The 13,218-nt window shown below is 42.1% G+C and overlaps 1 protein-coding gene across 2 annotated transcripts in view; it reads right to left on the minus strand.

Moving 5' to 3' along the window:
• Window positions 1–5,114: 5,114 nt before the first annotated feature.
• Window positions 5,115–13,218, minus strand: part of LOC142256180 (sialic acid-binding Ig-like lectin 5) — a 42,868-nt gene continuing 34,764 nt past the window's right edge. For both annotated transcript variants that reach the window (XM_075327733.1, XM_075327732.1), the window contains 4 exons: window positions 10,549–10,587; window positions 8,827–8,958; window positions 7,075–7,124; window positions 5,115–5,913 (listed from right to left, as the gene is read on the minus strand). In XM_075327733.1, the coding sequence (XP_075183848.1) occupies window positions 5,863–5,913; window positions 7,075–7,124; window positions 8,827–8,958; window positions 10,549–10,587 (272 nt within the window). In that variant the 3' untranslated portion in view covers window positions 5,115–5,862. The remainder of the gene's footprint in view (window positions 5,914–7,074; window positions 7,125–8,826; window positions 8,959–10,548; window positions 10,588–13,218) is intronic.

Raw genomic sequence — 13,218 nt, forward strand, 5'->3', positions numbered from 1 at the left:
AACTTTTTCAACCTGTCATCATATGGGAGGCCTCCATTCCTTGTAATAGTCTAGTTGCCCGCCTTTGAACTGACTCTAACTTCTGAATGTCCTTTTTAAAATGTGGAGCCCAAAACTGGATCCCGTATTCCAGATGTGGCCTTACAAGTGATTTATAGAGGGGTAACAATACGTTGGGATCACGGGATCTAATCTCTCTTTTTATACCCCCTAGAATCTTGTTTGCTTTAGCAGCTGCTGCCTGACATTGAGTGCTGCTGCTCAGCTTATTTGTAATGAGAATACCCAAGTCCTTCTCCTGTTCTGTAGTCCCGAGTTTACTTCCATTTAATGTATATGCAGCTATAGGATTACTCCGTCCTAGGTGCATTACTTTACATTTATCAACATTAAATCTCATTTGCCAAGTATCTGCCCATTCTGACATCTTATCCAGATCTTTTTGTAATATTGTACTATCCAGGTCAGTTTTTAATATCCTACATAGTTTGGTGTCATCGGCAAAGACTGACACTGTACTATCAATCCCATCCACAAGGTCATTAATAAAGAGAGTAAAAAGAATCGGTCCAAGCACAGATCCCTGCGGCCCCCACTGCTGACTATAGCCCATTTAGAGAATGTACCATTTATGACTACTCTTTGTTTCCTATCTTTTAGCCAATTCCTTACCCAGTTGCATATTGTGTCCCCTAGTCCTTGCTTCTGGAGCTTTAGTATAAGGCTATTGTGTGGTACAGTATCAAATGCCTTTGCAAAGTCCAAATAAATCACATCAGTTGCATTACCAATATCCAGGTTTGAACTTACCCCCTCATAGAACCCCAACAGGTTGGTTAGACACGACTTATCTTTCATGAATCCATGCTGTTTGTCAGTTATCATATTATTTTCTGCAATATATTTTTGCATGTCATCCCTTAAAATGCCCTCAAAAACTTTGCATACTACTGATGTCAGGCTTACTGGACGGTAGTTGCCTGGATCTACCCTCTTACCTTTCTTAAATATCGGTACCACATCAGCAATCCTCCAATCCTGAGGCACCAACCCTGTTACAAGTGAGTCTAAAAAGATGAGATACAGCGGTCTGTCGATTACGGAGCTCAATTCCCTCAATATTCGTGGATGAATGCCATCTGGCCCTGGGGATTTGTCAATGTTTAATTTACTCAGACGTAGGCGTACTTCATCTTGTGTTAAATTAATTATATCGGGTGGTGGACTTTGATTTTTCACTTGTTGAATGATCCCTGGTACAGTCAGTTCCTTGGTGAATACAGATGAGAAATGCCTATTTAATATCTCAGTCTTTTGTTTGTCCTCTATAACTAACTTGTTATTATATTTTAAGGGGCCGATACTATCCTTTGTTTTCCTTTTGGCATTAATGTATTTATAAAAGATTTTGGGATTTATTTTAATGTCATTGGCGATTTTTGTTTCAGTAGCTAATTTTGCTTGTTTGATTTCTTTTTTACATTTCCTATTGATATCTTTATACTTCTGAAATGCTATTTCTGTATTCTCAGCCTTTAAGATTTTAAATGCCCTTTGTTTTTGTTTTATTATACTTTGTACAGTCTTATTTATCCATAGTGGTTTCTTTTTTATTCCTGGACATTTTATTACCAGAGGGTATACGTTTTTTACAGGACTCTAGTAGTATATCCTTAAACTTACCCCATTTATGTTCGGTATCCCCAGTTATTATGACTTTGTCCCAATCTACACATTTAAGCTCTTCCCTTAATTTGTTGAAATCAGCTTTCCTAAAATTCCAGGTTTTAGCATTCCCCCTTTGAAATGTTCTATTGAATATTATGTTGAAGCTTACCATATTATGATCGCTGGTGCCCAAGTGCTCCCGGACCTGTAGATCTGAAATTGTATCCGGTCTATTTGACAGGACCAGATCTAGCAAATTATCTCCCCTGGTCGGTTCACCTACCATCTGTGAGAGGAAATGGTCTTGAATGGTAGATAAGAACTTACAGCTTTTAGCACAACCAGAAGATTCTATGTCCCACTGAATGTCTGGATAGTTGAAATCCCCCATAATAAGAACCCGATTATTATTATTAGCTACCTTTTCAATTTGTTCCAGCATTTCACCCTCTACCTGTTCAGGTATGTTAGGAGGCTTATAGCAAACTCCAATTAGCATTTTTCCATTATTCCCCTCCCCATGTACATTTACCCATACTGACTCTACATTGTTGCTGTTCCCCTCAATGTCATCATACAACACAGGTTTTAAATTAGATTTAATAAATATACACACCCCACCACCTTTTTGGCCTTTCCTGTCCTTCCTAAATGTACTATAACCCTGTATGTTTGTCACCCAGTCATGGCTTTCATCCAGCCAGGTTTCCGTAATGCCCACCACATCATAATCCATGGTTGACATAAGAGTCTCCAATTCATTCATTTTGTTTGCAAGACTTCTTGCATTTGCCAGTAGACATTTAATCCTATTAACACCTTTATTACTCTTAGCCTCCCTACCTTCCCTGTATGTCCCATCCCCCCCTAATCCTTCATTGACCCCTACTGTCTCCCTGTCTCTATCTGCTCTATCTATCCCCTTATTTGCTCCACTACCCTCCCTCCCCCCCGATCCTAGTTTAAAAGCTCCTCCATCCGTCTGACCATTTTCTCTCCCAGCACAGCTGCACCTTCCCCATTGAGGTGCAGCCCGTCCCTACCGTAGAGCCTGTAGCCGACTGAGAAGTCGGCCCAGTTCTCCATGAACCCGAACCCTTCCTTCCTGCACCAATTTTTAACCCACATATTTATCTCCCTAAGCTCCCGCTGTCTTTCTAGTGACGCTCGTGGCACCGGTAGTATTTCTGAAAACACCACCTTGGAGGTCCTGGACTTCAGCTTCTCTCCTAGTTCCCTGTAATCATATTTAAGGACCTTCCACCTGCCTCTAACTTTGTCATTAGTACCAATGTGCACCATGACCGCTGGGTTTTCCCCAGCCCCACCCAGCAATCTGTCTATCCGATCCACAGTAGTGGACAAAGCTAGTGGACAAAGCTAAGAGATTGACTTTGTCCCTGTGTAAGCTCTTGGCTACTGAAATGCTGCCTTTCCGCTTGGTGGACACACAGGATTTTAGAGACCTTATGTCTGTCGCTGTGCCCCAGTACCAGATGCCCAGTTGCCACTACTTCTCTAAGAAAGGTGTGCCTGCGCTACACCAGCATATCGCACACAACATCACCGCTTCCTTGAGAAACTCTGTGTGTGAACGGGTGCATTTCACCACAGATACTTGGAAAAGTAAGCATGGACAGGGACGTTACATGTCACTGACTGGGCACTGGGTCACTATGGTGATAGATGGTGAAGGGTCTGCTGCACAAGCCAAGCCGCCCCCACGACTTGTGTGTCAATCCTCTGTCTGTCCAAGTTCCTTCACTGCTTCTGCCTCCTCAACCTCGTCGAATATGTTTAGCGCTGACAATGCCATTATCAGCATGAGAATTTGAGTCATTTACATGCTGAAGCACACGCTAAACACTATTCGGAGTCAGGCGGTGAGACTACAGGAAGGGGAGGAACTACAGGAGAATTCATATGCGGAAGAGACAACAACATCACCAAGGTCCAGACTTTCATCATCACCAAGGCGGCAGGCATGGGACCATGGGGGACATGGATCAACAAAGCTGCATGGTAACAGGCGAAATGTTGAGGAAGGTGAAGGTGAACATGAAGAAATGGAGGACGAACTGTCCATGGACATGGAAGACTCAGCGGATGAGGGAGACCTTGGTCAAATTTCAGTTGAAAGAGGTTGGGGGGAGATGTCAGAGGAAGAAAGGACGGTTAGCACCTCTATGCCACAAACACAGCATGGACTTGGTCCGCATGGCTGCACCAGACACATGAGCGCCTTCTTGCTGCACTACCTCCAACATGACCCTCGTATTGTCAAAATTAGAAGTGATGATGACTACTGGATTGCCACACTATTAGATCCCTGGTAGAAGTCCAAATTTTGTGACATAATTCCAGCCATAGAAAGGGACGCACGTATGCAGGAGTATCAGCAGAAGCTGTTACTCGATCTTAGCTCGGCTTTTCCACCAAACACCCGTGGTGCACGGAGTGAATCTCCCAGTTGTAAATCGACAAACATGGGACGGTCTCGTCATCTTCAACAGTCTACCCGTACCAGTAGCACCGTATCTGGTGCTGGTAACAGCAATTTTATTGAATCTTTTCATAATTTTTTTAGACCGTCCTTTGAAAGGCCACCAGAGACAACAAGTCTGACACATAGTCAACGGCTGAAGAGGATGATACAGGAGTATCTCCAAATGAACATCGATGCCATGATTTTGCAAATGGAGCCTTGCTCATTTTGGGCTTCAAATCTTGAAAAATGGCCAGAGCTCTCCAGTTACGCCTTGGAGATTTTGTCGTGTCCAGCTGCCAGCGTTGTCTCTGAACGTGTCTTCAGTGCTGCTGGGTGTGTGCTGACAGATAAGCGCACGCGTCTGTCCAGTGACAATGTGGACAGACTAACGTTCATCAAAATGAGTCATGGATCAACAAGGAATTTACTACCCCTTTGTCATCATGGGGAGAGTAAATGCTTGTGGATTTTGAAAGTGCTTGATGCAAATGTACCTGTAAAGTGTACAACTGGGGCAGTAGTGCTGCCACTGAAGGGGTGTCTGTGTGGCCCAATTTTTGGTAAAAAGTGAGACTCCGCTTGGAGTAAACCTTGCTTGCAGTGTTTCTAAAAATGATCCAAGATGAACAGATCTGGGATCAGCAAAGACTTTGCTACCTACTCCGGTGTCATCCTGGGGACAGTTAAGGCTGGCGTATTTTTGAATGTGCTTGATGCAAATCTACCTGTGAAGTGTACAACTAGGGCACAAGTGCTGCCACTGAAGGGGTGGGTGTGTGTGGGGCCCAATTTTTGGAAAAAAGAGAGACTCCGCTTGGAGTCCCCTTGCGGTAATATACATGATTTTAGAAGGTCATGCCATGCAGGAGCGAGGAACAACATCGTAACAGCGGTCGATCCGACATTATGGAAATGACCGACGCTACACAGATCGTCGTTTTACGACGCTTTTGCGATCGTTTATAGGCGCATCTAGGCTTTACACGTTGCAACGTCGTTACCGGCACCGGATGGGCATCACTTTCGATTTGACCCCGACGATATTGCCGGTGCGATTTCGCAACATGCAAAATACCCCTTAAGCTTCATTCAGATATTCATGTCTTGGGTCAGTTGTAGGGCTGGTGGAAAGCCTCATTCAGATGTCCATGTCTTGGGTCAGCTGCAGGGCTGGTGGAAAGCCTCATTCAGATGTCCATGTCTTGGGTCAGTTGTAGGGCTGGTGGAAAGCCTCATTCAGATGTCCATGTCTTGGGTCAGCTGCAGGGCTGGTGTAAAGCCTCATTCAGATGTCCATGTCTTGGGCCAGTTGTAGGGCTGGTGTAAAGCCTCATTCAGATGTCCATGTCTTGGGCTAGTTGTATGGTTGGTGTAAAGCCCCATTCAGATGTCCATGAAGCACAGTTCGTTTATGGACCGTTATAGATAGACTGGCTGCTGGTCTCCTGACCCAAAATTGGCAGTCTTGTTTATGCCTATGAGACTGTCAAGTCTGGAACATGGGACCTGGGTCCGTCCATGTTTCATAAACCATAAATAGATTTGGCTATGTGGGCGTCTGAATGAGGCTTTAGATTGTTCAGGGTTGCACCACACGAAATTAGCATTTATATATGGTCGGCAGCATTGTGGTCCAATGGTTCCCAGTATTGTTTTGTATCACTTCAGTTCTAGCTTCAATTCCAATCAAGCACAGCATTTACTTCTCACTGCATTTTAAAACTCTGGTAGACGTCATTTTTTTGTCCTTTCAATTCCTAAAAATGAAAAAAAATCATGTTATTTTTTTCATAAATGCAGTGAGCAATTTGCAACTTTAAGGTTCTGTAAAAGAAACTTAAAAACAAAGGTCAGGCAGCTTACCCACCCCTCAGCCACACAGCCTCATAAATCCCTTCAATGTCCCTATATGTGAAAAAATTAATTTGGAAAAAAGGATGCAGTTTTTGCTTTTCTGTATCTGACTGGGAGGCAGCCTGCTGCAGCAGAAACCTCCCCCACTATTAATAATGATGCTGCATGTTAAGTCACACCTCTTGATCACCTATTTTATCCACCAGATCTGTAAAGTTTTTGGTTCTGAAGGTTGTTTTCAGCCACAGACATTGTCAGAGGTGCTGTAATTATTTTGCCCATTGGGAGGTGCTATTCTTTTACTCCTCAGGTCAGTAAAAAGGCATAGAAGTAGCAGCTTCCTATATAGTTTGCAAGTTTTGGATTAGAGCATAGCAGTAGAGTAGCATCAGAGAAAGTACAGTTCAGATCAGTGGTGTAGCTGTTATGCTGGTCTGAACTGTGACTGTTCAGGAGGACTCCACCCCATCAAAGAAATAATTCAGACCAGTGTTGCAGCTATAACAATGGTCTGGACTGTCACTCTTCAGGAGGACACCACCCCCATCAAAAAGAGCAAAATTCAGACCAGTGGTGCAGTTGCAACGCTGGTCTGAACTGTCAATCTTCAGGAGGACTCCGCCCCATCAGAGAGAGCATCATTCAGACCAGTAGTGCAGCTGTAACGATAGTCTGAACTGTCAATCTTCAGGAGGACTCCGCCCCATCAGAGAGAGCATCATTCAGACCAGTGGTGCAGCTGTAACGATAGTCTGAACTGTCAATCTTCAGGAGGACTCCGCCCCATCAGAGAGAGCATCATTCAGACCAGTGGTGCAGCTGTAACGATAGTCTGAATTGTCAATCTTTAGGAGGACACCACCCCATCAACCAGAAACCAGGAAATAGTGGAGTGGTGCTGAAGACCGAAGACAACACATTAGGCTTTGAAGTAATCATTTGGTTTTAGGTTTTATTGGGAAACCTAATTTACAATAAATAATTATTTCTCCTAAATACTTTCCGTATACAAAGAAAGGAGAATATAAAAATAAAAATGTTACTTTCCCATAAGCAGCACTTACCTGATATGTGCATTCTGGTTCTTGCTTTCCAAGGTCAGGAGATGGCTTTCCTAGGAGAAGAGATCGTACTTTAGTTGTACATCTTGGAGCGCATTTTCATAAATATTACGTGGATAATCTAATATTAATTATTAATATATAGAGACTTTATTCCATCATAACTAACCCTTCTCAGGAGTCGGTAACTATATATTATCTTTGCAGTGACCACATTGGGGAATAAGTATTTGACCCCCTGCCGATTTTGCAAGTTTTCCCCTCCACAAATAATGGAGAGGTCTGTAATTTTTATCATAGTTAACTTCAACTGTGACGAACAGACTAAAAAAATAAATCCAGAAAATCCCATTGTAGGATTTTTAAATAATGAATTTGCATTTATTGAATTAAATAAGTATTTGATACAATAGAAAAACACAACCTAATATTTGGTAGAAACCTTTGTTTGCAGTTACAGAGTATAAAAGTTATTAAACTACAAACATTAACACGATGTCTCCAGAAACAGGCCGCTCCAAGGGTAATAAATATATAATTAATTTATGGTGGGAACACCAAGTCCCACAATCATGCAAAAGCCCCTGTATAGAATGAATAATAACAACCTACAATAATAATGGAAATAGTACCAAAATATAAAGTACAAAATAACAACACAAGTGTGCAGTTATAAAAACTCAACGGTTACAATTAACCATAGATTACCATGATCACATCCGTATACCTACAGGGAAACAAATAGTCAAAGTAAATGGCATCCCACACCCTCTCCAACGCACGTTTCGCACTTGCAGCGCTTCTTCCAGGAGTGATGTGAATCAAATTCAGGTCCCTCTTTATAGTGCCGATATCCAATGAGAAAGGTCCATGTGATCATCAGGGGTCAGGGGACTAGAAGTGTCCCCCAATAAAGCAAACTGTTAATCAGTCTCAAATCCGAAGACATGATGCCTGGGGATACTGATATATCTAATCCTTGTGAGGCACATCAAAGGATCCTGTCATCCTAAAGACAAATGAATGCACATTTATATGTCTTTAAGATGACAGGATCCTTTGATGTGCCTCACGAGGCTTCTGTATTGTTTAGTTAGAGCTGGGCGTCGGCTTATTCAGGTTTACTGGTCTGCAGTTGTGCAGGAGTTAATTCCTGCAGACTTGTGAGCTTAGGTTGATAATTGCCTTGTGCAGCTGTCTCCTCCCTATTTAAAGCACGGCTTCCTTCCTGTATGTTCCGATAATAGCTTCAGCTTTAGCTCCAGTGATCCTGGTCTTGGTGATTCTCCTGTTTATGGTGATCTGTGTTGTGTTTCTGAGTGGTGTGAACGTTCCTCTGTTGTGTGTTACTGTCGCCCCTTTCCCATTGTTTTCTAGTACACATATTGTCTCTCCTGTGTGTTTTAAGTGCTGCCTATAGGAGTTTCCGTTCTCCTTTGTCCGTGTCATTTTGTGGAGTATTGGCTTTGTGTTTTCTGGCCCGCTCCAAGGGTGTGGGAGAGGGGGAGTAAGATCAGGGCTCAGAAAGGAGTTAGGGTCACGCTGGGGGCTCGTACCTTGTTAACATCAAACCTACCTCCGAGATAAGGGACAAAGCAGGGTCTCTAGTCTGAAGGCTCAGCCTAGGGGCCCCTGTCCTGTCATTACATACCCCATGACATCCCATGATACCCTTTGACAGCATAGTGAGAGGATGTCACAGTTCACAGCTCAACAAAAGCACTATAATATTGAACAGTTACTATATCTTCTTACCTAATTGTCTGTTTTCCATTTTTTTCTTCATAAAGAAATAGGTTCCCACAAAAATGAGGATAAGGGCTGCAATATTTCCAATTACTATCCCAACAATAATGATGGTAAAAACCATGGTTGTACAAGCACAAGCTATAAAGATATTAACAATGAAGTTTATATATTAAAACAGTGTAACAATTCATGATGTGTTATTTCCTATATAATGCAGCCTTGTACTTTTAAAACTTTCTCTTCTCTAATTCCTCGTTATTCCCCAATGTGTTCACTAAAAATTACTAGATATTACGCCAGGGATTTTTCAGAGAAATCTGCTTCTTTTGCCTCCTATAGACTTTCATTTTACTAGATAGGAAATGCCAGTTGCTGCTCATAATAGTCTATGGATAGAAGAGTTGAGAAGGAGGAAGAGCTGGAGACAGTCACACATATCGTACTGATAATTCACCTTCTTAAATGCTGTATTCTCCAAGTAGAGTAAAGTTAGATTTGATATTAAAAATAGTGAGATTGATAATTATATAACGTGTTTCCACAAAAATAAGACCTACCCCGAAAATAAGCCCTAGCGCATTTTTCGAGTCAAAAAACAATATAAGACGTCGTCTTATTTTTGGGGAAACAGGGTAATTACATTATAATATAATATAATTATTATATAATAGTAATACTAATGTTGCACAATTGCATGGATATTTTTGCTTTTTATCCCTTTTTTAGTCATTACTGAGCAGGTGTAGACACCGGTACGTTCCGTCGCCATGTTGTCTAGTTTAAGCACCAGCTCTTTACCAGTCCCATGCTGGGAAGCTTTATTCTTCTGATCAGTCCAGGTGTCATTAAGAAATAGGCCACTTTCTTCTGAGCAGGTAATTATCACATTGTCTGATTTATTTATTCCTTTTTTTGGAAATTAATAAAAAATTAAAATCTACAGATTTTTAAGTAGACATTTTAGCCTTGTCTGGTCACCTGGACAGTGAGCATTAAACAATTAAATTTAAAATCCCTCCATTCTTGAGAGAACTTGTATAACTCAGTAAAGTTGCTTAGATTTATAAGCGTTTTGCAATTTTTAACAATTTATTGTGTCATGTTGAGCAAAGCCCTTAAAGAGGACCAACCACCAGGATTTTCCTATATAAACTAAAGCCAGTGCTATACTGGCGCTATCATGCTGATTCTATACATACCTTTATTTGTGAGATCAGATGTATAGCTTCTGAAATACAGGCAAGTAAAGCTTGTGAAATTCACTGTTACTTGATTGATAGCAGCTACCGAATATCTAATAGGTGGGTGGATTTTTGCTAGTTATTCCCGCCCCTCTCTGCCTGCCTGTCCTTCCTTAACCCCTGTCTCTAGTATTACAGGGAGAGGAAGGACAGGGGGGAGGAAGGACAGGCAGGCAGACAGAGGCAGGAATAACTAGCAAAACCCGACCCACCTATTAGGCATTCTGTAGCTGCTATCAATCAAGTAACAGTGTATTACACAAACTTTACTTGCCTGTATTTCAGAAAGTATACATCCGATCTCACAACTAAAGGTATGTATAGAATCAGCATGATAGCGCCAGTATAGCACTGGCTTTAGTTTATATATGAAAATCCTGGTGGTTGACCTCATTATGAACTTAATCCCCTGCCATATCCCAGTAAATGAGAATGAAAGCAATTGAGAAAAATATTTTCTGCTATTTATATAAAAATCTCATCTTACCTATGACCTCCTCTTTGGCTGCAATAGTAGGATCTGCAACTGAATAAACAGGATACATTAAAAACTAATCCTATACCTGATAAATGTCCACATCATGATGATTATTTGATTGACAGCTGCTACAGAATATCTGATGGGTGGGTTGGATTTTGCTAGTTATTCCCTCCCCTTTCTGCTGCCTGTCCTTCCACCCCCTGTCTCTAGTATACAGGTAGAGGAAGGACAGGGGGGAGGAAGGACAGGCAGCAGACAAGGGCGTGAATAACTAGAAATATCTGACCCATTTATTAGATATTCTGTAGCTGCTATCAATCAAGTAACAGTGTATTACACAAACTTTACATGCTGACCTCCTCTTTGGCTGCAATAGTAGGATCTGCAACTGAATAAAGAGGATAAATTAAAAACTAATCCCATAACTGATAAATGTCCACATCATGGCTCCAATTGTCTCAAATTCCAAAATATAAGAATTAGCTAATTATATATTCTTCATATGTAGTCATGAGTAAATAAGCACCCCAGTGCCACGATCTGGTATTTATGGGAAATGATAAAGTTGGACCATGAATCCACAGGATAGCTGATATCTCTATTAAAGGCAAGTCCAGCAATATCTTTACTTGATTGGTTTATTTCTCTGTAACTGATAAATTGGCTTTTAAATTTATATGCAAATTTAGGTGAATGGCTATTATAGATATGAAGCCTCTGTCACTCCAGCTCTATTCCCCACCCAGTGACGCCTCCTCCTGCTTGACGGCTCCTTTGCCTGTAGCCACACAGCATATAGGCTGTCAGTCAAACAGGAGGATGAAACACTGGGTGAAGAATAGAGCTGGAGTGACAGAAGCTTCAGATCTATAATACAGGATCAGACTAGCCCTGTAAAACCTCTCTTGAGTTAGCAAGATCATAATATTATGATGCTGGACAATGTCATATGTTTTATTTTATTCAGTGCAGGAAGCACCAGCAGTCATTGAAGGAGGCCAAAAAAAGACTGCACGAGTAACTGGACCAAAGATGACAACCAAAGCTGCATTCCGGGACAGTGAAATCTGAAAAAAGTCTAATTATCATGATCCAGGCCGGTATCTGCCACTGTTGTTTCACCCATCTCTGGCCTGCCTCCCTGCCTCACTCTGGTTTCCGGGACACTATTTCCTGGTGCTGCACCTTCGGTTCAGTGTCAGTGATAGTTTGTGCTCTGCAGTGTGTATTAATGGTTCTGGTCAGTTACCTGATCTGTCCTGTTTCATTGCTACCTGGTTCTGACCCGTATCCTCCTCCATTCGTCCATCTGTCCCGATCCCTGACTACCCGCTCCTGTCTACTGTGTATCCTTCCCTTTCTGTCTTACCCCGGTCCTGACCTGTTTGTCTTCCTCCATTGTTTGTACTTGCACTTCCCAGCATCTGACCTGTATCATTGTTCTTAACTTTGGCTCCGTCTCTCCCCTCTTTTGCATACGTAACTTCACTTTCTGGAGAAGCCTTGAAGTTCCTTTTGTGTTTTGTCCCATTTGTTTGCCTTTTTCCAAGTGTTGTCCTATTGCAGTAGTAAAACTTGCATCTTGCTGCCCTACTCGCTATCTAGGGCTAGTCCAGGGTCAGCCAGGGTCTAGAAACGTGATGTGCATGGGGAGAAGGATACATCTAGGGATGTTAGGGAGTGCAGGGTGCAGACTCAGGGGGGTATTAAGGGTTTTCCCCTCTCCCTATCACCAGGGCCTCCCTTTTACTATTTTGCTAATGTTCCTCTTCTGTTCCAGTATTTTACTATTCACTTTCTGTACTCTTTTGGCAAATTCTAGAAAACGCTTCTTATGATGATTTTGAAGTTGAGGCTTCTTCACCTTTTTTCGGGCCTCCTGTTGGGAATACATTTAAATTAGATTCCAGTTTGTGGCTCCCTCTTGTGGTCAGTGCTGGTAATGCAGTTGACTTGCTGAGTAGGAACCAGACAGCTGAGTAGGATTTGCAATCAGGCCATTTGGTTTGGGCCTATGTAACTGTGTAGCTTCCTTTTGTTCCTTGCCAGTGCTCAATCGTATTTCCTGTGTTCTAAGGACTTCCTGAAACCAGCCCTGTTCTCTGTGTCTACCAGAACTCCTTTCAGATAAGTTGGTCTTGCACCTTTGCTTATGGTTTTCCCTTTCTTGTGATTTTGCCTGTGTGGAGTTCCTGGTGGAATTGGATTATTCCCTGCTGGGAGTATCTGTGTACCTTGCTCTATGTTCTGTCTTGTATTGTGTTTTGTCATGCTTGGTACAATATTCAGTCCCCTCTCTATATCAATGTTTTTCTTGGATCCCAGTAACACCAGAGTACTGATATAGTGGGGGAGAGCCTGTTTAGGCTCAGTATTTTTCCATGTCAGGCGTGCTTGTATTTATTATGGTTTTTACGGCTGCAGTCAGTGCTCTTTCCTATTATCTCCTATACTATAATAGTTTTGGGCCTCATCTTTGCTGAATCTGTTCTCTAGCTACGTATTGTGTTTTTCTATATCACCGTAATTTTTACATGTGGGGGACTATCTATATCTTTGGGGACTACTCCGAGGCAGATTAGCTTTTCTACATTTCTCTCTGTTAGAGTATTTAGTTCTCCGGCTGTCTCGAGACGACTAGGTCATCGTGGGCTCGTCCCACGGCTGCTTCTAGTT

Source organism: Anomaloglossus baeobatrachus, chromosome 11, assembly GCF_048569485.1.
Source record: "Anomaloglossus baeobatrachus isolate aAnoBae1 chromosome 11, aAnoBae1.hap1, whole genome shotgun sequence".
NCBI classification, from domain to species: Eukaryota; Metazoa; Chordata; class Amphibia; order Anura; family Aromobatidae; genus Anomaloglossus; species Anomaloglossus baeobatrachus.